This window comes from Galeopterus variegatus, unplaced genomic scaffold, assembly GCF_000696425.1.
Source record: "Galeopterus variegatus unplaced genomic scaffold, G_variegatus-3.0.2 Scaffold2672, whole genome shotgun sequence".
NCBI lineage: Eukaryota > Metazoa > Chordata > Mammalia > Dermoptera > Cynocephalidae > Galeopterus > Galeopterus variegatus.
Genome location: NW_007728783.1, coordinates 66,597 through 90,269, shown reverse-complemented (window position 1 = coordinate 90,269; position 23,673 = coordinate 66,597). Strand labels below are relative to the sequence as shown.

Here is a 23,673-nt window from a genome sequence, read left to right as displayed (position 1 = left end):
TCACCTTGATGGGCCCCTCCCGAATAATCTGGCCCAGCTTGGCAATGTTATCGTACTCCTGAATGGCTGCCCGCAAGTACCGGTCATCGTCAGGTTTGACTGCTGCTGGCTCACGCCCAAAAGTTCCCTGGGGAGAGGGGACATTTGCTGGAGCAGAGGTAGACACCACACACATGCTCAGGGTAGGGGACCACCCCCCAAAGGACCCAGCTTCTTGGCCAGAGGTAGCGAAGACCTCCCTCTCCCCCCACCCCCCTCCCACTGTCTCTCCTGAGCACCTGCCCGCCTGCCCCTGGCTCTGGCCGGGCTCACGTGGGTGCGGGTGGGGCTGTTCCACAGGTCTGCAATCTCACTCAGGTTCTCCGGCAGGTCATCCTCGTGATCGGCCTGGGCTGCCAGCTCCAGGTTCCGGCAGAAGGGATCCAGCCACACCGGGTTGGCTCTGCAGTTGGGGAGTGCAATGGGGTGGTGCCAGGGGTAAGGTGCCATGGACAGATGCCCTCCCAGCCTCTCCCGAGCCCCTGCCTTTCCCCGGGGAACTGGAGGAGCGAGACATGGGGAGCAGGCCCCTTGCCTGGGGCACCTGCTGATGTGTCCTCCCACCCTACGATCCCGCTAGAACCAGGATGATGTGTCAGCCTGGATCAACTTTGGATTGGAGGCCTTAAACTTGGGCCCTGATCAGGGGTGGGGAGCCCTGCCCAGCAACGCAGTTTCTGAGGGTGGAGAGGGAGGGACTGCTCGACCACCAGGGGGTGCCCACACCCCAGGTTGCAGCCAGTCTGTGCTCTCAGTGTTGGGCAGGGGGCAGGGACTTGTCCTTTCCCACTGGGTCCAGATGGCTTGAGGACCCCACTCACCCGTCAAAGGAGTACTTGTTGGTGTTGGGCATGTCCATGATGTCGATGAAGCCACGATTCCCTGCGGGGAGGAGGGTTGGGGCATGGAGGGGAGGGGCACAGCCAGTTGGGGCCTGAGCCAGCCTTGTGAGGCCCCCTGTCCTCTCACCTCCCACCCACCACAGCCCTCACTCACCTGCCGAGCCAGCCACAATGGCCTTGAGCTTCCTCTTGTGTCTGGAGAGAAGCAAAGAGAGGCGCTGGTGAGGGAGGCAGGGCTGAGCCAGGAGCAGGGAGGTCGGCCCCTACCTCAGAGCAAGGGTGGGGACACTCACACAGTCCTGTAGTACCAGTTCATGAGGATGAAGAGCATGGCCGCCAGGAAGAGGAGTATGGCCAGGACAATGATCGCCATCTGGGGGAGAGCAGGGCCAGGCATGAGTGGGCAGGGGGCCCGGGCCAGAGCCAGGATGTCAGGGAGGGATCTAGGGGGCTGAGTGGCACTGCCACTGGGCTACCTGCAGGGCAGACATGTCATCGGGAAGTCGGACAGAGATGGCCGGCTGCACGTCCAGGACATTGTAGTTCCGGAAAAGATTCCGCAGCTGTTCCTTATTCTCATCGATCATCTGGATCACTCTGGGCGAGGGGCAGGGGCCTCAGCTTCCATCCTCATTCACGCCCCCAAGAGTCTACCCCACCCAGGGCAGTCTGCTCTGCTCCTGCCTCGAGTCCCCCAAAGTTCACCCCCCACCAAGCCCTGCAAGGTGAAAGCCCACCAGGCTAGGAAAGCTTTTTATCTTCCATGGTTCTCCATTCCTTCATATAGAATCCTGTTTAATCCTCACGGTAGGGGGAATACTCTTATTTTACGGATGGGGAGAATGAGGCTCAGAGGAACAGAGCTCTGTCTGTACCCCCAAACTCTGTTCTCTCTACTCGCCTGCCCACCTCTGGGGGGAGAGCCCCGCGCGGCGGGCCTGATGGTGCTGTCTGTGCTTCCTCTGGTGGGTCCCTTCCCCAACTCCAGGGCAGGGAGGCAGACAGACAGCCCAACAGGCTGAGCACAGGCCCCCACCCACCGGTCCACGTCCAGGATGCGGTTGGTGTCGCGGTTCACCACGTGGATGAGCAGCTCCGTCTGTGCGAAATTCACCCGACCCTTCTTGTCCACGTGGAACTAGGCGAGAAGGGGCTTTGTGGGGTGTGGCCACCACAGCATGGGCAGGGGCAAGGACGGGATGGGATGGGCCACCTACCCTGCCGATAGACCCATCATTACTGAATGCTCGCTGAGGACCAAGCACACTGCCAATCACTTCAGCCACACTGGGCCAAGTACTATTTATTATTAGCACTATTTTACAGATGAGGAAACTGAGGCCTAGAGACCTGAAGAAGTTTCTCAAAGCCATGCTGCCAGGAAATGACCGAGGTTCATGCCCCTGACCTCTCTGCAATGCCCTGCCCAGTCTCCTTGTGGCCTGGCCCCCTGCCCCTCCACTGTCCCAGCCCCAGGTGGGTCCCGTGGGGCACCTGCACGTCATCAGTGTTGACAATGGCACCAGTGATGTTGGAGAGCAGGCGGATGAACTCCTCCTCGAAGCCACGCACGCGGTCGGGGATCTCATTGATGACAATCTTGACACGCTGGTCATCCCGCAGGATATAGATGCCGATGATGGCCGTGTCATTGTGGCCTGCGAGGTCTCGGGCCACAATGTCCACCACGAAGTAGCCAGGGCTGTAGGCCATGAAGAGGTCAAAGGTGCGCAGGATGCCGTCCACACTCCCTATGGGAAGAGCCCGAGGGTGGGGCACAGCTCAGGGATCCCCCAGTGTCCGCGAATCCCCGGGAAGGGGCAAGGGCCCCGGGGTAGGTGGACACACCTAGGGGAGGCAGCACAAATGTCCCCAGGGCCAAGCAGGCAGCACAGGTGCTAGCCACATGGGGACAGTGCCCCTATGAAGGGGCAGTGGCTCAAGCCTCAGCTTGGCTGGTTGTTGTCAACAGCAGTGTGGCCCGTGTTGCCAGACCTTGCACTTTTTCTAGAGAAACCAGGCATTCCCATTCTTGTGTGAAATCCCCTTAATTTTAACTATCACCTAAGTTCTTATTTAAACACTCTGCATATTAAACAAAACACGACTGTGGGCTGCTCTGGCCCCAAAAGGGTGAGTTTGTGACTCTGCTGTCCCATGCTGGGGTGCTATGGACCACTTCTACGCCCCCTTAGTGTCTGTCTGTCCTTCCCTCTCTTTCATACACATGTACTGTACTTCAGAATTCCACAAACATAGTAGAGAGATGACTGGAGGTGGTACGGCATAGTCTTCTCTTTTAAGACAGTAGAACTGGGTTCAAAATCTGCCACTTTCTAGCTGTGTGACCTTCAGCAAGATACTTAGGCTCTCCGTGCCTTGGAGGCACGTGTGAACTAGACCTTAAAGGAAGTGGCATGTGAACTAGGCCTTAAAGGACGGGGGAGTCATATCAGAAAGCAGAGATGGGGGTCAGGATGGCATTCCAGGAAATGAAGGCAGAGGGGTCAACGGCCCAGGGAGGATGGTGTGGAGCAGGCTGAGGAAATGGTAAGCTGTTCAGCTTGGCTGGGCATAGGGCCCTTAAGGGGTAGGGGGCTGTGGAGCCAGAAAGAGGGATTAGGAGGAAGACCTAGTGAGCCTTGACTACCAGGCAAAGAAGTCTTTCTGGCATTCAAGACTGGTATATAGGAAGGAGTCTGCAGACAGAGAAAAGGGAGAAGGGGTTGGAGCTGAGAGTAAGGTAATGCGACACCCACAGGAGCACCTTCTAGAACCTGACCCAGAGAGTCTCAGCCATCCACACAGGCAAATGCATAAGCAAACACACACACCCGCAGGTATAAGTGTGCTCTTTGAGTTCGGCTCCGCAGTGCCTAGCACGATGCTGACACATGGGGTGGGGCGGAGGGTGACACGCACAAATGGAAAGACGGTGGCAATTATGGACAGGAGGATGGGAAGATGGATGATGGACGGACGGATGGAAGGATAGGTGGATGGATGGGTGAGTAAATAATGGATGGACGAGGAGATGAGAAGGAAGAAAGGGAAGAAGATTTGTAAGTAGATGTAGAGATTGATAGGTGGATAAATTAGAAATAGATCAATGGATAGGTGGCTGAATGAAAGGATTGACGTGGCTGGCGGGAAGGCCACCGTATTCTGTGCTGCTCACACAGACCCTGTCTCCTCCAGGCTATGGTCCATGCAGTGACTGAGACATCTTGGCTGGAGGCCGCCATGTGTGGCCAGGCTCTTACCCATGGTGAAGACCTGGCCCACGTCCTCAGAGTCATTGGCAAGGGCCTGGAAGTAGTGGATGGCCAGAATGCTGTAGAAGACGAGGCTGTTGTTACCAATGTCTGCATCAAGGGCGAGCACCTGGATCAACTCCGAGCCTACCTTGGCGTCGGTGGCCACCCCTGCAGGAATGGGCAGGTTATGTAAGTGGCAGGGCAGGAGCCACCCCACACCCATGCCTAGGCTCCAGTCCCTGCACCTGCAGTGTACTCAGCCTTGGTGAAGCGTGGTGGCTGGTCGTTGATGTCCTCTAACACAACGCGCACCTCCTGCAGAGTGAGGTCAGCAGCCAGGTCGAGGGCTGGGATGGGTCCACGGGGAGGTATCCAGCTGCGATTGCTGGAGGCCTTGACAATGAAGGAGAAGACAGCTTCTTGCTCCCGGTCCAGGTCCCGCAGCACCAGCAGACGCCCATCGGGCTGCAGATGGAAGTTCTTGTCTTCGTTGCCGGCTGAGGATGGGAACACGGCACAGGGTGAGGGGGCAGGGCTAGGGGCGGGCCATATTTAGGTCATCTCCAGCCCCAGGGTAGGTAGGGCACTTGCTCCGTCAGGCCCCACCTGCGATGAAGTAGTAGACGATAGCATTGGAGCCCTCGTCTGCATCCACAGCGCCTGTCACGTTGCCCACGAGGGTGCCACGTGGCGAATGCTCAGGCACTGTCAGCAGCTGGTACTGGGGGCTGCCTTTCTGTGGGGGGGAGGGGATGTCATCATGGGAGGCCAAAGGAAGGTGTGAGCTTCCAACCCCTGCCAGAGGACCCCGGGCAGTGACTTTGTGGGTGCTGCCCAGGACTTATGGAGTGAGCAGAGCTGTTCTAACCTCAAGAGAACAAGGGCTGGGCCTGGGTGGGGGGGGGAGCAGGGGGGATCCGAATTTTGCCCTCAGGGAGCATCGCCCAGTGACGTCTTCCATGAGGGCAGGGCTGGGCTTGGCACGTTCGCTGAAGCATCCCCAGCACCCAAATGAATGTTTGAACAAGGGGGGCACATCATACTCTTATGTGCACACATGTATGCACACACAATTACACTCACACAGTCTCCAGGGAACATCTTATCCCATGTACACACCAGAAGAAAAACCGAGTCAGACAGTGGGGTCCACACGAGGGGCCCTCTGCCCTCCTGTCCAGTTTTGTCTCAGCCCCAGCTCAATACATCAGAGCTGATTTTCATGCTTGTGTGTGTGCGTGCATGTGCGTGCATGCAAATATGAGATCAGCTCTGTGAGTCAGGCTCTTTTGACCGCTGGGTGGTGCCTTGAAATAGTGCTCAGTGTAGCTCAATAGAGTGTAACATAGCTGCTTAATGAATGGTTGCTCTTGTATGAAGTGCATGCAGACAGATGTCTCCATGTGTAACTAAGAGTGTAGTGGGCACAGTGTGACCAGGGCAGTGTGTGCCCGTGTGTGCTTGCTGGCAGGTGAGTCCTTGTGTGGGTGTGAGCGGCGCAGGGGATAGGTGAGCTCACTGGAGGCCTCAGGAAGAGGGGTTCGTTGTCGTCAATGTCCTCCAGGGCCACCTGCAGCGGCTGCATGGTCTCGTATGGCACCGGCTGGCCCAGGTCGCTGGCCACCAAGATGAGCTGGGGGCGGAGGAGCGCAGTGAGAAGGGAAAGACTGAAGAGGGGGATGGCTCAGGGATCCCTACAGGCGCTCCCCCAGGCACACTGCAGGTGGGGCGATGGGGCCCCGAGCCCGCGGATGGCCCCGCCCCCACACGCCTGGCCCCGCCCCGCCCCCGCGCTGGGCCCCGCCCCCACGCACCGGGCCCCGCCCCTTACGCTGTACACCGCCTGCTTCTCCCGGTCCAGGCGCTGCGCGGTCTGGATGAGGCCGCTGATCGGGTCGATGGTGAAGTACTCCCAGTCCCGGTTGCCCGTCGACTTCAGGAAGCTGTAGCGCACCGCCCCGTTGAGGCCTTCGTCCTTGTCTGTGGCATAGACTTCGTACACGTTGGAGCGCAGCGGGATCTCCTGCGGGGGACAGGGAGAGGAGGCTCCTGGACATCTGAGGGAATGCCAGCTCCTAGGCCCTGCCGGAGCTTGCTCTTGCTTCTGCGGCAGTGGAATGTCCTGGCTCCCTTCCAGCATCCTTAGGGACCGCCTGCCTGCTTGGCTGGACTCTCCTGGATTCTGAGCGTATCTGCCAGCTGCTTCCCCTCCCCCACACCTCACCCCAAGCCAAGGCCACTGTATCCACATGCTCCACGCTCTCTCAGGGTGACCATCTTTCCAGGAGCTACTGCCCTCCCTCCAGTCCCACTGCAGGCTGAGGTTTAGAGGACCGAAGGGGAATCTGAAAGCTGAGGCCACAGCCATCCTTTGTCTCCTGTCTGTCCTGCTTTCTCTGCTACTTCAATCATAGGAACTCTAGGTATCAACAAACAACACCATCCAGCCAATGGAGCACCTAAAAATGGGGACAGGCAGGCAGAGTGACATGGTGGACAGAGATTGGCCACCTGGGTCCGGTCTGTTACTAATTCAGTGTGGAATCTGGACAAGTTACTTGACCTTCTGAGCCTCAGTCTCCTGAATTCCCTTGAGTTAAGTCTACGATATCAAAACACTTAACTGAAGTCATATACTGACCCATAAGGCTGCCCAGGGCAAAAGAAAAGAAACACGTTTCTTTGCTTTTAGTTGAAAAATTACCATCTCAGCATGGTTTCATTGTTTATTTCATTGACCATAACAATCAGAATGGCTGTTACATCTTATTAATAAAAAGTGGGATGATGAATAGATAATTACTTAGTAAATGCTGGTATGTTTGGGAGACATAAATCTTTCCGAATATGGAGCCCTTGAAGGGAAAAATTTAGTAAATGAGGCTTTTGGTGTGGAAAAGAAGTAGATTATTATTAATTTATACCCTGCCTCATCTCACAAAAAAGATTTGAAGCAGCTGACAAGAATATATACATTATAATAAGATTGAACAAATTTTAAAAATTAGGGCAAAGAAAAAAATGGCTGGCAGGAAGGTGGAAGCTAAGGGGTGGGAGGCAAGGTGTGTGCCCTCAATCCCAGCAGTGTCGTCCATGGTGGGCTGAGCACTCTGAGCTCCCTAGTGGGCAAAGCAAAGAGGGCCACTCAGTCACAGCAGATGTGACACTAGACATATGGTAAAAGCAAATCCCACGGTAAAAGTGTGGTGTTTCTTAGGGCTCAGCCCTGGGAGAATTTTCTTCTGTAGGAGGGGACAGAGTGACAACATGGACTTAGCGCTGACATTCTGAGATGTGAAGACTTGCTGAAGTTTGTGGGTGTGGCAAAGAATCCTGATTGTACCACCAAGAAGCATTTTGGACCTCGGTGCTTAGGAGAAAGAGGGAAAGAGCAGGAGACAAAGGATCACTTCCCTTATCTTTTATGGCAATCTAGACCATGGAATGCAAGAAGCACTGGAGGGATTCCAGAACATCGGCCACTTCCCCTTGTTTCTTATTTTGACATTCATCCTCAGCTCAGAGGTTGTCTCCACATTAGTATCAGCAGGAACAACAGACAGACAGAAGGGGCATGCATGTTTATTTTGAGACAAGTAATGGAGGAAGTGGGTTGCTGGGGAGATTGTCCCTCTTGGGAGACATCTAGGAGCAAGAGACGGGGCATTTACTATTCTTAGTCCCACTTTGCCGAAGAAAAAAGACTCAGAGAAGTCACTTGCTCAAGGCCATTTGGCTGGTAAGCGATAGACTTAGACTGGAACCCAAGCTCCGTTGCTAGCATAGCCCATACTACTAACCACTGGTTCAAAGCTGCCCTGTGTGGCACGGGGCAAGTCTGCTCCCTTGTCTGGCCTCAGTCTCCCCACCTTAACAATGGCAGCCCTTCCACTCTTGCAGGCCATGACTGCAGGAGGGAGTGGGCTGGATATTGTAAAGGGATGTTGGTGGGCAGGAGGCCCTGGGGGACAGGAGTACCTCTTTGATGTGCAGGATGGTGCCATTGGGTGGGCGCACAAAGATGGGGCGGTTGTCATTGACGTCGATGACCTCCACCAGGAGCATGGTGGTGCCCCAGAGTGGGGGCTGCCCGCCATCTGTGGCCACCACGGTCAGGTTGAACCTCTCGTAGGACTGCAGTGGCCGCTGTGTGGTCACCAGGCCTGAGTCCATGTCTACGTGGAAGGCCTCTAGCAGGTGGGCAGGAGAGCAGAGTGCAGCTCTGGTGAGACAGCCTTCCCAGCCCTCCTCCTCCTCCTGGCCTCCACTTCCCTCAGGTATCCTGGGCATCCAGTGCAGGCTACGTACCCACACCAGGGCCCTCCAGTGAGTAGGTCAGCTCCCCATTGAAGCCTTCGTCCTGGTCAGTGGCCATCATGGTGATGACCGAGGTGCCTGCTGGTTCATTCTCATACACGCTTGTGCTGAACTGAGGCTTGGAGAACTGTGGCCGGCAATCATTGACATCCAGCACTTGGATCACCACCTGGGGAAGGGGGAGGTCAAGGCCAAAGGTCAGGAGCACGAGGGGGGCTGCCTCCAGGGACCTGGTCACACAGGAGTAAGCCGGGTAGAGGAGGGACAGGTAGTACCCTGAGAAGGAGGCACTGTCTTCTAATGTGTTGGAGTCTTACCGCAAGCAACTTATTTAACTCCCTGAGCCTCAGTTTCCTTAGCTGTACAGTGGGAACAATGGTATCTTATCTCTCGGGGTCCTTGTAAGGCTCACACGTGATGATGTATGCTAGATCCCCAGCGCAGTACCTGGCTTGAGTAAATACTCAGCAACTAGAACTGTGGTTAACGGGTGATCTGCACTGGGGCCCAGAAGCAGGAACCCCCCTACCGTCCCCCACCTCCTACTTCATCCTTTGCTACACCCCACAGTGGCCTTTTAACTCTGGCCCTAATCTCTGGACCCTGATGCTGATTGCTGGGATTCCTCTGCTTCCCAAGGCCCCTCTTGATGGGGATTTGTGTGTGGCCTGAGACTTGGTTTCTCCTGCTGACCCCACAGCCCAGGGCAGGTCCTAGGGACACAGCAGACCATGAGGACTTTTCCTCTGGCTACTGTGGCCCTTCCTGGCTGCATCATCATCACAGCCCTTCACAGCAGAGGTTTTAAAGATTCCCCTTCAGTGCATGAGGCACTTTCAAGCCACCTTATCTCCCTGATTCCTCATCACCACATCGACACCCTCCTTTGCAGATTTGACCACTGAGGTTCAAAGAGGTTAACCGACAAATGCAGTGTGGTCAACTAGCGGAACCTCAGTCTTCTGACTGCAAACACTGTGCTTTTCCCAACACAGCACATGCAGATGTGGCAGGGACAAGATTCGGATATGTGTGAGTGCTCCCAGCCCTTTCTTGCCACCTGCTAAAGAGAGCTTGTCTTGGCCCATTCAGGTTCTCAACCTCAGCTCCCCTCCTGCTTGCTGGAGTTTTCTTTAAATAATTCAGCGATTGGGAGGGAGAGGTGAAAGCATGAGTGCAGAAAGACAGGCCTGCAGCAGGCAGAAAAAAGGGAGAAGAAATCAAGAGAAAGCAAAGCCTTGAGCTCGGCACTTAGGATAGAAAAGGAGATAAAGAGCTTTGACGGCAAGATGCTGGCCTCGGAGTAACTGTGGATGTGCAATTGGAACGGGGATGGGCTTGTGAATTTGATCCCTCATTAATATTCTTTAAGGGATAATTATGTTTAGTTGCTGGACTGAGTTTCTTTCAATGGGACACTGTGGAGATGCTGGGCCATGTGGAGCCCCAGACTTTATTTGGGTTACACTCAGATATGTTTAGTTGCCTTAGCAGCAGTTTGGCACAAGAGATTTCTCCCAGACAGCCTCTGTCTTCCTAAGCCATGGCTGTTGTTACCCGTGCAGCCAACGTCTTACCTTCTCCTTTCTGCCACCACGTCTCTGAGGGGCCGTGGGGTCCTACTCTGCAGCACACACTCTCTAAAGGCTTTGCTTGCTGCCTGCACAGCCCCAGTCCCTGGTGTACCTGGGCCCAGGCTGGCCTCACCTGCACCGAATTTTCTCGACGATTGCTGGCTACATCCCCGGGGTTGTCTTTGGCCAAGGCAGTCAGGATATAGTGGTCCTTCTTCTCCCGGTCCAGAGAGGACAGCACATAGATGTCACCCTAGGAAGAGGAGGGTGGCTTCAGGTCCTTCGTCCATTCAATAGACACTAACTGAGCATCTACTGTGGCCAGACACTGTTATGAGCTCTGGGAATACTGAACAAAAGAGACAACAGCCCCTGCCCCCAAGGGGCTCCCCTCCTAGTGGCTCTCCTTGTCCTCACTACCCCAATCTACCTGGAGATGGGATGGCCAGCCCAGGCTGGAGCTAACTGCCTGCCCAGGTCCTGGCATATAGTAGATGTTCCATAAATACTTGTTGTTCTTAATGCTGGGCAAGGAGCCATGTCTGATTGCTCACACCAAGCAGGAAGGAGTGAACCCTGCCGATAGGGCAGAGTGCTGGGGCACAAAAAAGGGCAGTGGGCGGGAGAGTCCATTCTAGCCCCAGAAACTGGGGCAGGTCCTGTCTGACCAGCCACCCTCAGGCCACAGGGCTCTCTCCCTGTGCTGAAAATAGCAGCTTCCAACCAATTAGCAGACATTTGAAACCATTACCCATCTTTTCTCCTGAATTTCTGCTCTCACACAGATCTGAGACTCATGGGAACACAGGGGATCCACCCTCTGGGGCATTTTCCCTCCCCAGCACCGAGTATAGAGTCATGTATACAGCAGGTGCTCAAACACCATGCCCACTTTCTGCAGAACTTCCCATTCCTCTCTTGACAGTCTCAAAAAGCAGTCCTATGAACTTTAATCAAGGATTTTAGTCTGGTGAGGACACATCTCAGAAGTTCTCATCCCACAAAGGGCTAGTTCCAAAAGACTTTGGCTGCTTCCTTCCATGTCTGCTGGGACAGTCTACAGGATGTCTGGGACTCTGAGAACAGGGTTTGCTGACTTGGCTAAAGAATCTCTAAGGCTGGCAGGACACAGAAATGGGGGACAACTGCAATACTTTTGGTGGCTTTTCAGCCTGTGACCCTGGGGCCTTTCTACACCCAGAACCCAGGCCACCCATCACCTGCTTACTGTAGTGGGGTTGATGGCAAACTTGCCCTCTCCATCCCCAAGGCTGTACTCGATGACAGCAAAGTTGCCTGAGTCAGCATCAGTAGCAGTGACTGTCAGGATGACTGTGCCCACGGGCACATCCTCAAAGACGGCCTCCTGGAGCCCAGTGGGCAGGGAAAGAGTAGGCCAAGGTCAGTCCTAGAGTTTCTGCCCCCATCACAGGGTCTCAATGATGCAGGACACCCAGGGCACCAAGCTGCTTGTGGGCTGGGCACTCCCAGGGGGCTTAGAGGCTGGCAGGGTGGGAGTGGAGGACACCCAAAGACCCCAAGGAATGGGCACAAGTCCTGGACTTGGCTGTTGGCCCGGCCACCCACCTGGTAGGAGGGCTGGTCAAAGATGGGGTTGTTGTCATTGATGTCCACAATCTCCAAGTAGACAGGGACCTCAGCGGCCCGGGGCGGGGACCCATTGTCTGAGGCCCGCACAGTAAAGTTGAGCCAATGCACCTCCTCATAGTCCACCGTCCGGTTGGCAATGACCTTCCCTGAGACACAGAGGCACCCCCTGCCATTTTGCCCACTCCTCACTGATGGCAGCTCTCCAAAGTTTGGATCTGGAGCTCTGAGGGGCGGGTGTGGTCCCTTTAAGAAGGAGGCTGGCCAGGCAGCACTGCCCAGTGGCAGGCCAGAAGGCTGAGAGACTGGCATCTGGTTGTTCTCCTTAGTGGTGGGGCAAAAAAGCTTCTCATAAGCCCAGGGGGTGAGCATCGACAATCCCAGGACCTAGCCTGAGACACTTCCCTCTCGACTTTCCTGCCCCCCGAGTGTTACTAAGAGTAGGTGCTTGGTGGTGGAGATGGTGCTGGAGTATTCCAGGTTTCCAGCAGACATCAAGGGGGATTCCATCCCAACCCAGGACTAGGATCTGTCCTTTCCTCTAGTTTGAGCATCTGGGAGTGACTGGAATGTTGGCCATCTTCGATGTGGTCCCCCCACTGGGGGCCAGTGTGGGGCCCCAACTGGAGGGTGAGAAGCAGGCCATGGCCCCACTTGGAGTCTAAGCAGGTGCAGACGTATGTCCCCCAACCCTCCTCTGGCAGATTCCGACCTACCCGCCGAGGAGTCTTCCAGCTGGACATAGCCCGGGGGCATCAGGTCCAGCAGGGTGTAGGTGACCAGCCCATTGAGGCCCTTGTCGGGGTCCACGGCTGCCACAGCGATGAGCGTGGTACCTGGGGTGGCCCCCTCCAGGATCCGCTCTGTGTAATAGGTGATCCCGAAGGGCTTGAACTGGGGTGTGTTGTCGTTGACGTCCAGGATGTTGATTGTGAGCTTGGCTGGGGTGGAGGTGAGGGTGAGGGGAGGGGGTGTCAACGTGGCTGGGCTAGGCCAAGCCCAGAGAGGATGGCAGCCTCTCACAGCCGTCCTAGAACATCCTGAGGATTGGCCCAACCCTCAAGGTGTGGCACGCAACACTTTCCTCTGTTCTGGTCACTCACTCTTCCACAGGGGAAGGGGCTTGAGTTCTGTCAACTGGCTGGGTGACCTTGGTGGAGCCCTTGGCCCTGACTGTGCCTGAGTTTCCTAACCTGTTCAGTGACATAGAACTAAGATGATCTTTAAGACCCTTCCCATGATTCAGCCTTCTACAGCCATCTGAGTCATCCCCTCTGCGTAACCAGTCTGGGCCCTTTGTCCTCTGAGCTGGGACAGATGACCCAGTCTGCCCTTCCTTCTGAAAACTCGGACTTCTGCGCTGTGAAGATAGGCAGCCTGTATCTGCCAGGCCTGGCTTCCCACCGCAGCAGCTGTCCTCGCCTCATGGCAGAGGCGACTTGAAGCCACCTCATCCCCACTTCTGCCACCCCACCTCTGCTCTGCCCACGTGAAGTCCACCTCTCTAGCAGCCCCCTCCCCACTCGCAGCTCTGGCCGCAGGCAGAGTGGCCCGTGTCCGACCCACAGGAGGCATCACCATGCCCCTCTCTTCTTTACCATATGCCTGCACTCCCAATGCTGTGTCGGCCTCAAGCTGTGCTCTTGCTTCCTCTCTGCTGACCCGTGGCTTCCTATCGGATCAGGGGTTCCTGTCTTACATCCTCGTCACACCCTTGTTCCCACTGCTAACAACCGATTCCGAACTAAGTCAACTTCCAGCCTCTACCAGGCCTCCTTCCCACTCAGCCTTGGGGTTCAGACCACACAATTCTGGGCTTCTGGATCTCCCACTGCTGAGCTCTGTGTAAGGACGGGACACCCAGCCACTCTGACCCTCACTGTAGCTGCCACCTTCCATGCACCTGGTAGGCACAGGGAGGCAGCCTGTGCAGCTGGGTCCTGCTGCTGCCTCCCTGGGGCCAGGCCCACCGCCCCACCCTGATTGCCTCTGAGTAACCAATGAGACATGGCAGCAGGGGAAGCTCACCATTTGGCACACTGACAGAGCGCTCTGGTAGGTCGCTGGCGTTGTCAATCACTGAGAGAGTGACCTCATAGGTGGCAACGAGCTCCCGGTTCAGGGGGGACTTCACCATTACAGACCCTGTGGATGGGACCAGTTGAGGTTCAGCTGGAGGGGAACCCCCTAAAATCTGGACCTCCCAGGGGTGCTCCTGGCCAATCCTCCTAATCTCCAATGGACCCTTGGACTTGTGGCTGGGATGGGCTCACAGCCACCTGCATAAGCTGGGCACATCACCCTGCCCCTCACACATTGACTATTAGCCAGGTGACCTTGGGCATGTTACTTAACATCTCTGTACCTCCGTTTCCTCGTTTGTAAAATGGGAAAATTACAGTGCCTACTGCATAGGGCTATTTTGAGGATTAGAAAAATTAAATGAGTTTCCATTTGTAAAATGTTTAGAAAGGTGTTTAGAAGTGTTTAGTGCTTGGCACATAGAAAGTGCAATGTAATTACTTATTTAAAAAATGCTCATATTCCACAGATATGTGAATGTACTTAACACTAGTCAACTCTTCACTTAAAAATGGCTAAGATGTCAAGTTTTATGTGTTTTTTAAATCACAGTTGTAAAAAAGTGCTTATATTCTAGGGAGATCAATCAAGTACAAAGGCCTACCCCTTTGTCTTGATTAAGTGGGAAGTGACATGGGCTGGTTCTGGGACAGAAGCATCTGTCCTGTGTTAGTACTAGCAAGGAGTTTCCTTCTCTTCTACCCAGTGCCTCCCAGAGTCTCTGCCTGCTCCCTGAATCAGAGAGAAACCTTCCAGAAGCTCGGGCTTGGACTGGACAGACCTAGTTTGGCCTCACTCAGGGCTGGCTCTCCTGGGAACTTTCTTCTTCCTGCCTGTTGGAGGGCCTGGTGGCTTCTCCTCCCATGGGCCTCCTCCTAGAGTAAGACCTCCTCTCCTTCTCAGGCACTGGGGTCTCTGGCATTCCCTTCCCCCTCAGCAGATCCCCTTGCTGGGCTTCTGTCCTCCGCGGTTCCCCAGCCATGGGGCAGTCACTTACCCTGGGCCGCCGCCTCCTCCTCCTCCTCCTCTTCCTACTCTCGCTCCCTGTCCCCCAGGCTGGGGAGCGAGGATGGGGAGAGGGCGGCTGCATTCAGTCTGCAAAGGCTGGGCCACGGCCTCGGCCCGGGCCCCACAGGACGGGAAGGGTGGTGGGGGTGCAGTGGGCATGGAGGGCAATGGGGTGAAGCAGAGAAGAGATGAGGTGCGAAGTGACAGAGAAACAGAGCTCAAACCTGTGGGCCTGCCAGCCGTGAGGAAGAGAGAAGAGGGTAACATCAGTTAGTTTGGAGTGGCAGGGAAGGAGTGGGGTGGGGCATTGGGGGACGGTGGGGGCTCTGAGCTGACCAAGGTGGCAGGGGCGGGAGGGAGGAGGCAGAGGGGACAGAAGCCAGGGCACAAGTGGGAGCCCAGCTGGAGTGGAGAGCTCAGGGGCTGAGGATTTGGCAAGAAGAAGGGGGAGGGAAGGTGAGCAAGGGAGCTGGGGAGAGCATGAGGAAGAGAGGCAGAGAAGACACTGGAAAGAAAAATAGAGAGAAGAGAGTCAGTAGGCGGGAGGGAGAACAGGAAAGGCTTCAGGATAGCTTGCAGTGGAGCAGAGGCATGGGCATCGCTCCACAGCCCTGACCAGCCAGTGCAACCAGGAATTTTGCTAAGCTGGGACAAGGCTGATTCTATCTGACGTCTCCTAGTGCTCATGATTTTTCTTCTTTTTCCCTTTGAGCCTCAGAAGAGTTAATCAAACTCTTTGGCTCCCTGCACACTGCGCTCACGGGCGCCTCTCTTGTTTTATGTATGCATCTACTCCTTTTTCTTACAACACTCCTCTCCCCTTCCCTTCTCTCCTTGGGCAACTATTGTAATGTACTAAAGTGTATTTTTTTATTTAAAAGTATTCCTGAGGGCCGGCCCGGTGGCACACTGGAGAGTGCGCTGCCTGGGAGCATGGTGGCACTCCCGCCGAGGGTTCGGATCCCATGTGGAGACCGGTTCCCGCTCACTGGCTGAGCGCGGTGCGGGCGCAACACCGAGGGTTGCGATCCCAGTTGCCAGTCCCTGGTACGGGCGCAACACCGAGGGTTGCGATCCCAGTTGCCAGTCCCTGGTACGGGCGCAACACCGAGGGTTGCGATCCCAGTTGCCAGTCCCTGGTACGGGCGCAACACCGAGGGTTGCGATCCCAGTTGCCAGTCCCTGGTACGGGCGCAACACCGAGGGTTGCGATCCCAGTTGCCAGTCCCTGGTACGGGCGCAACACCGAGGGTTGCGATCCCAGTTGCCAGTCCCTGGTACGGGCGCAACACCGAGGGTTGCGATCCCAGTTGCCAGTCCCTGGTACGGGCGCAACACCGAGGGTTGCGATCCCAGTTGCCAGTCCCTGGTACGGGCGCAACACCGAGGGTTGCGATCCCGTTACCGGTCAGTAAAAAAGACAGAAAGGAAAAAAAAAAGTATTCCTGAAAATCATGTAGTGTTTTATGTGTATTTTATATTCATAATTTTATGTTTGTATTTGTTTATTAAAATGATATTGGGGTATGTATCTCTCCTATTTCTTACTCTTTTCAGTAAGTACTTATCTTTAAGATCCACACACACTGCTCTGCATGTGTCTAATCCACGGCTTCTAACTGCTGCCTGGTACTCCCAAGGTGTGTACCCACCACATTTTACTCTCCAGTCTCCCAGGGATAGACACTTGGGTGCCCTCCGATTCCCACCACCACCAATAACACTTCCGTAAACATCCTCAGACAGTCCCACTGTCGCCCTGAGATTCCTTTTGGACATATATCAGAAGCAGAATTGCTGGGCCGTGGGGTATGATTGTACTTTGTCTAGATGGTGGAATCAGTCTCAACTCCTACCGTAGTGCACAAGGGTTCCAGTGTCCCCACAATGTCACCAATACGGGGTGACAGCATCCTAATGGCCTCCTAATCACATATGGAAACCTGATATCTCTGCTGTTTTACTATACATTTCTCTGAATAACAATGATTTTTTAGCATTTTGTCATAGCCACGCTAGTTTTTCTGTCACTCCTCTGGGCCTTCCAAGAAGTACACCTGTAAGGTCCCATGTTCCTTCTCTAACTCCCCAGAGGAGCAAAAACACTGAACTTTTGGGAAAATGGTAAAACCATCAAAATTACAATAAGCAGCATAAACTGTGACAGATAAGCCACGGTTCTTTTTGTTTTGTGATAGTATAAGAAAATCATTAGGAGTACAAATATAACTTACAGACAATTTACATGGCCGGTATGCAGATGAAGAAAGTGTTTGGTTGAACCTAATTATTAAAGAAATGCATATTGAAATGAGGTACCAGTTTCCTTTAAAATTCCAAACGTGACAACGTTATAATATCTAGTGCTGGCTTGAGTGTGGTGAGAGGGGAACTCACACACTGGTGGAGGGAAGAAATCAGAAAGGCTAGAGGAGCTGGCCAAAGGAAAGGAAGAAGAGAAAGGAGAGACGGAAGGAGCAAGAGGAGGGATGGAAAAGGAGGGAAGGATATGGTGTCAATCGGGGAGAGAAGAGAGTGGAAAGGGAGCAGTGGAGAAAGGGAAAGAAGAAGAAGGAAGAAAGCAGGGAGCAAGGAGACTGGGCAGGGGGTCAGGAGAGAGGGTGAGAAGGGAGCAGGCCCTGGTACCTGTGTTGATATTCACGGCAAAGGCATCCTCCTGGTTGGGCACCAGGTGGTCAGTGTCATCCTTGGCCACGATGCCAATAATGTGATACTCCAGCTTTGGGTTGAGGTCACGGTCAATGGCAGTGATGTTGGCAATGACAGTGCCTGGCTTGGCCGACTCCAGCACGCTCACCGTTTGGATGGGGTTGAGGAACTCGGGGCGGGAGTCATTGATGTCATCAATCAGGATGGTGATGATGGCCGTGCCCGAGAGAGGGATGGTGCCCCGGTCAGTGGCCACCACTGTCAGCCTGTAGGATTCCTGCTCCTCCCTGTCAATGGTGACGTTGTCCACGCGGATGACCCCAGTGACTGGATGGATAAGGAAGCGGTCCTGAGCCCCACCTTCTATTCGGTAGACCAGCTCCCCATTGAGGCCACTGTCCTTATCTGTGGCTGTGACTTGAAGGACTGAGAATCCTGTGGGGGAGGAAATGGGGAGTAGCTGAGCACAGTGGCCTCTTTCTGGAAAGACTGCACCAAGATACCTTTGTTTAGCAGTGCACAAGAGGCCCCTTCTCATGACAGCCTTGCCAGCATTTATCTTTTATACATTCTTCATGTTTGCAGTTTTATATGAAAACGGTATCTTATCTTATTTTACATTCCTTGATTAAGCAATATTTTATAATTTAATGGATAGTTGTATCTTCTGCAAATTGTCTGCCTTTGTCTTTTGCCCATTTTTTCTGTCAATTTATACATACTATATAATTATGATAATATGTGACTAATATCTTTTTCTCAGTTTGTTGTTTGTCTTTCAATATTGGTTATAATTGTTTGTTTGATGTAAAGAAGTCTAAATTAGTATGCATCAAAATTTAATTTTTTTCCTTTTTTGAGTTCTACTTCTTTTTATCCTTAGAACCCTCTTTTTCTTTTTCTTTCTTTCTTTTTTTTTTTTTTTTTTTGTGGCTGGCCAGTACAGGGAACCAAATCCTTGACCTTGGTGTTGTCAGCACCATGATCTCCTAACTGTGTTAACTGGCCAGCCCAATCCTATTTGATTTTAAAATAGTTTTCAAATCCACAGCCAGTATCATCCTGAATGGGGAAAAGCTGAAAGCCTTTACCTTAAGAACAGGAATAAGACAAGGATGCCCACTCTCACCACCCCTATTTAACATAGCATTGGAAGTACTAGCCAGAGCAATCAGGCAAGAGAAAGAAATACAGGGCATCCAGATTGGAAAAGATGAAGTCAAATTGTCCCTGTATGCAGATGACATGATCCTATACATAGAAAAGTCTAAAGACTCTACAAAAAAACTTAGAGTTGATAAACGATTTCAGTAAAGATGCAGGATACAAGATCAACAGTCAAAAATTAGTAGCATTTTTATACTCCAACAATGAGCTACTAGAAAAAGAAATCAAGAAAGCTAGCCTGTCTACAATAGTCACCAAACAAATAAAATACCTAGGAATAAGGAGGTGAAAGATCTCTACAACAAGAAATTGTTGAAAGAAATTAAAGAGGACACAAAAAGATGGAAAGACATTTCATGCTCTTAGATTGTAAGAATTAACATTGTGAAAATGTCCATACCGCCCAAAGTGATTTATAGATTCAATGCAATCCTCATCAAAATACCAATGACATTCTTCACAGAAATAGAAAAAAAACACTAATATTCATATGGAACAACAAAAAACCCCCGATAGCCAAAGCAATCCTGAGCAAAAAATAGATAAATAAATAAAGCCAGAGGTATTACACTACCTGAATTCAAATTACGCTACAAAGATTTAGTAACCAAAACTGCATGGTACTGGCATAAAAACAGACATACGGACCAATGGGACAGAATAGAGAGCACAGGAATCAATCCATATACTTATAGTCAACTGATCTTCAAAAAAGGCACCAAGAACACATATTGGGGAGAAGACAGCCTCTTCAATAAATAGTGCTGGGAAAACTGGACACCCATATGTAGAAGAATGAAAGTAGATGTGTACCTCTCACTGTATACTAAAATCAACTCAAAATGGACTAAAATTTAAATATATGACCCGAAACTATAAACCTCCCTAAAATGTAGAGGGAAAAACTTCAGGAAGTAGGACTGGGCAAAGACTTTATGAATATGACAGCAAAAGCACAGGCAACAAAAGAAAAAATAAACATATGGGATTATATCAAACAAAAAGTTTCTGCATAGCAAAAGAAATAACGGAGTGAAAAGATAACCTATAGGGTGGGTGAAAATATCTGCAAACTATGCATATGACAAAGGATTAATGTCCAGAATATACAGGGAACTCAAAAAACTTAACTAAAAAAAAAGACCCAATTAAAAAATGGGCAAGGGAGCTGAATAGACATTTCTCAAAGGAAGATATACAAATGGCCAACAGACACATGAAAAAGTGCTCAGCATCACTCAGCGTCTGGGAAATGCAAATCAAAACCACACTGAGATGTCATCTCACCCCATTTAGACTGGCTATTATAAAAAAGACAGAGAATAACAAATGCTGACGAGGATGTGGAGAAAGGGGAACTCTCCTACACTGTTGATAGGACCGTAAGTTGGTGCAGCCGTTATGGAAAATGGTATGGAGGTTCTTCAGACAACTACAGACAACTACAGATGGAACTGCCATATGATCCAGCAATCCTACTGCTGGGTACATACCCAAAAAATGGAAATCATCATGTTGAAGGGAACCTGAACTCCCATGTTTATCGCAGCTGTATTTACAATAGCCAAGAGTTGGAGCCAACCTAATGTCCATCATCGGATGATTGGATAAGCAAAAGGTGGTGTATTTACACAATGGAAAACCACTCTGCCATAAAAAAAGAATGAAATACTGCCGTTCACAGTAACATGGATGAATTTAGAGAAAACTATGTTAAGTGAAATAAACCAAGCACAGAAAGAGAAATACTGCATGTCCTCATTCATAAACGAGCTAAGAAATAAACAAATAAACAAAAAAAGAAGAAATAAAGATACAACCATCACAATAATGCATTGAACTTTCTTTCTTTCTTTTTTTTAACCAGTAAGGGGATCGCTCAGCCAGTGAGCGCACCGGCCATCCCTATGTAGGATCCGAACCCGCGTCCTCGGCGCTACAAGTGCCGCACTCTCCCGAGTGAGCCACGAGGCCGGCCCTGCATTGAACTTTCAAAAGCAGAGAACAGAACTGAGGTTACTAGAGGTGAGAAAGGGGGAGGGTAAGGGAGGCATTGGTAAAGGGCCATGAGAAATGATGACATTGTGTAATGCTGAATATACTAATTATCCTGATTTGAGCATCACATATTGCACACAGGTAATGACATTCAACTCTGTACCCCATAGATAAAATGAATAAATACAAAAACAGTCTTCCCATCCAGGAGCATGGACAGAACATATTACTTTGTCAACCCATTTTGTGGACAAGACACCGAGGCTGAGAGAAGGGAAGGGGGCAGGTGTCCTGACTCCCACTCTAGTTCTCTCTCCCCTCACCCTGCTGCCTGTCTCTCTCCCCTCTGGAGGTGAACTGTGTGTCCAACCAGAGGCTCCAATCCCCACTGACCACCAGCCAGTTCCTGGCGGGGGGCTGGGGCCCAGGCCTATCCCCTGCTTACCTGGTGGGCAGTTCTCCAGTAGGTGGACAGTGAGGGTGGCAGGGCTAAAGGTGGGTCGATTGTCATTGTCATCCAGGATGGTGACGAGCAGGTGGGCTGTGCCATTGAGCAGCCCGATGTCCTCAGCCAGCAGCAGCAGCTCCAGGACAGGGGGTGAGAAGGCCTCCCGATCAATGATGACACTTGACCTCACAGTCACCACGCCTGGCACCCAGTGCCACCAGCCAAGGAGACATAAAAGAAAAGGGGTGCAGTGGGGAGACAGAGTGAGAGCCAACAGGGAGGGAACGAAGAAGGTTCAGGGCACAATGGGGATAGAGATGAAAGGGGAGCAGAGAAAGTAACACGATGACTTTCTTTCCCAAAGGTTCACCCACCCATGTTTAGGGAGGGTCCCCATGTGTCTCCTGTGGTTGTCCCCTCTGCAGGGGCCTCTGCAGTCCTCAAGGGTCCTGCGTGGGAAGGGCGATCCAGGGAGGAGGCTTGACCTGCTCCATAGAGAGATGTGCTTCCCTGTTGGCACCTGTCACCAAATTGGCCTCCTCAAGGACCAGACTGATGTGACATGATTTCTGGGGAGCTTCAGGTCTGGCGTGAGGACAGAAAAGTTGCTTTGGCTACTTCTGGCTGACCTGGGGCCAGAGCCTCTGGCCTGGGCATGGGGAAATGAAGGGAGAGGGTTGGGGCTTTCTGCTTAGGCCGAGTTTGTGCATTGGTAGGACCTTTGTGTCATCTCCAAGCTTCCTCTGGGCTCCTCCTAACCCAGCTGCAAGATGAGGATGTGGGCTATGAGGAATGGGGTCTCCATGGAGAGCCTGGATCCAGCACTGAGAAGGGAGGCCCTAGATCTGGCAGTGGGGCCATTGTACCCACAGCAGGCTGGGCATGCTGAGGTGGCTCACCTGTGCTGTTGTCGATGTCAAAGAGGCCTCTCTGGGCACCCAGCAGCTGGTAGGTCACCACAGCATAGATGTCCTCATCAGCATCCAGGGCTAGGATAGGTCCATTGAGCACCGTGAGGGGGGTCCCTGGGCCAGGAGGAGAGAGGTCATCACAAGGCCAGCCTGGCTCCCTCCCCTCCCCCCTCCCCTGCCCCTGTCCCAGTGAGCCATGGCTGACGATGGATGAGAGGGGAGGGGGTGAGGCGGAAGGGTGGGAGGCCCCGGGGTGGGCCTGCGGAGCCTTGGCAGACTGAACGCAGATGCCTGGGGAGCGGCCTCAAAGCCCTGCTGGGGAGAAAACACGAGAGTGGTGAGCAAGCCCCTCCGGCCGCCAGAGCCACACCTGCCTTCCCAGCAGCCTTTGAGGCTGGCCACTCCCAGGAGGGTCTGGGGGTCCCTGACACGCTCTCCCTGTGTGCGGGCCTTGTCTGTCCACACGTGTGTGTACACAATGCTTCATCTACAGGGGTCTGACCACATACGACTAGGAATCCACACACGTGTGTGCGGGGCTCTGTGTTCATGTGGCCACGAGCCCCCGTGGTTGTGCGTTGTCTGCCTCTGCAGATGGGCTCATTTGCACGAGTGCATCGTGTGGGCACCCATGTGCCTACGTGTGTCTGTGCACATGGGGGACCCCATGCATATGCCTGATACAGACATGCACTGGCACATGTGTGAGTGTGCACAAGGGCAGATTTAACAGTCAAATTCATGTAGCAGGGACACCTAGCCAGAGACGAGGAACATCTCAGCTCAGCTCTTTCTGACTCAGATCCAAGCTTCGGGGCTGGGGAGGCTGAAGGAGGAGGGAGGGTACTGCCTAGGGGGACATTAGAGAGGAGACTCTGTCCCTTGAAAGGGAGGTGAGGCTGGTCAGGGCATACATATGGGGAAAGGGCTATGCTGGCCTACCCAGGTCCCCTGACCCCCACCTCTAACTACACATGTTTCCCAGAGCTTCCAGAAGCCTCTGGAATGCCCTGCATTCCTGGAGTGGAGGGAGCAGGGATGGGTGGGCTCATGCCCCCCTCTTGGGGGACAGTGGGACTGCTCTCAGACCACCCTGGGACCAATGACCACAACTGTCTCTTCCAACCAGACCTGTGGCCTCTTGGAAGTCCCTAAAAGACCTGGCAGCCCCTGCCCACCAGCCTCAGAGCTCTGCCTGTCCCTCCCCTCCAGCACCCTTCTGCACCACTGGGTCTATGTTCAGCTGTGCTACCAGGCACAAGGGAGGTCCTCAGATGTCTGAGGCCCCGGTGGTGCCTGGCAGGAGCAGGAGAACCTGGGCGGGCCCAGCACCTACCAGCGGGAGAGTTTTCCATCACCTCTGCCTGGTAGGTGCTCTCAGTAAACAGGGGGTGGTTGTCATTCTCATCCACAAGAAAGATCAGCAGCAAGTCAAAATCCTGTGAGGGGCAGAATGGGGGGCAAGTTGTGGGCCATGCTCTAGCAAAGTGTGCCAATGGGAGGAAGGCTGGGAGGTGGGACATCAGGGCACAGAGGCAGATGATTAAAGAATCCCCTGCCAGGGGTCCAGTGACCTGAGACCAAGTCCCTGCTCTGCTAGAAGCTCAATGGGTGACCTTGGGCAAGTCGTTTTCCCTGTCTGTGTTTCACTTTTCCAGTCTGGCAAATGGGGATCTTAACTCCTTCCCAGAGGTGCTGTGACAGTCACAGGAGAGGGTGGATGTGAATGGTATTTAATCATGTTCCATCTCG

At 53.1% G+C, this 23,673-nt stretch overlaps 1 protein-coding gene across 4 annotated transcripts in view; it reads right to left on the bottom strand.

Moving 5' to 3' along the window:
* CDH23 (cadherin-related 23) overlaps positions 1-23,673 on the bottom strand; it is a 40,617-nt gene that overhangs the window by 2,467 nt on the left and 14,477 nt on the right. For 2 of the 4 annotated variants that reach the window (XM_008582574.1, XM_008582575.1), the window contains exons 1-21: positions 14,717-15,050; positions 13,666-13,782; positions 12,354-12,578; positions 11,617-11,786; positions 11,258-11,395; positions 10,163-10,282; positions 8,447-8,624; positions 8,117-8,328; positions 5,970-6,161; positions 5,658-5,771; positions 4,745-4,874; positions 4,384-4,635; positions 4,145-4,306; positions 2,376-2,632; positions 1,922-2,019; positions 1,358-1,478; positions 1,175-1,254; positions 1,036-1,076; positions 861-921; positions 313-442; positions 5-127 (exon numbers count right to left, since the gene is read on the bottom strand). In XM_008582574.1, coding sequence (XP_008580796.1) covers positions 5-127; positions 313-442; positions 861-921; positions 1,036-1,076; positions 1,175-1,254; positions 1,358-1,478; positions 1,922-2,019; positions 2,376-2,632; positions 4,145-4,306; positions 4,384-4,635; positions 4,745-4,874; positions 5,658-5,771; positions 5,970-6,161; positions 8,117-8,328; positions 8,447-8,624; positions 10,163-10,282; positions 11,258-11,395; positions 11,617-11,786; positions 12,354-12,578; positions 13,666-13,774 — 2,913 coding nt within the window. In that variant the 5' untranslated portion in view covers positions 13,775-13,782; positions 14,717-15,050. Of the gene's footprint in view, positions 1-4; positions 128-312; positions 443-860; positions 922-1,035; positions 1,077-1,174; positions 1,255-1,357; positions 1,479-1,921; positions 2,020-2,375; positions 2,633-4,144; positions 4,307-4,383; positions 4,636-4,744; positions 4,875-5,657; positions 5,772-5,969; positions 6,162-8,116; positions 8,329-8,446; positions 8,625-10,162; positions 10,283-11,257; positions 11,396-11,616; positions 11,787-12,353; positions 12,579-13,665; positions 14,009-14,716; positions 15,051-17,373; positions 17,833-21,007; positions 21,212-21,909; positions 22,036-23,257; positions 23,361-23,673 lie in introns of those variants that run through there. The other 2 variants (XM_008582573.1, XM_008582576.1) reach the window with 2 other exon arrangements.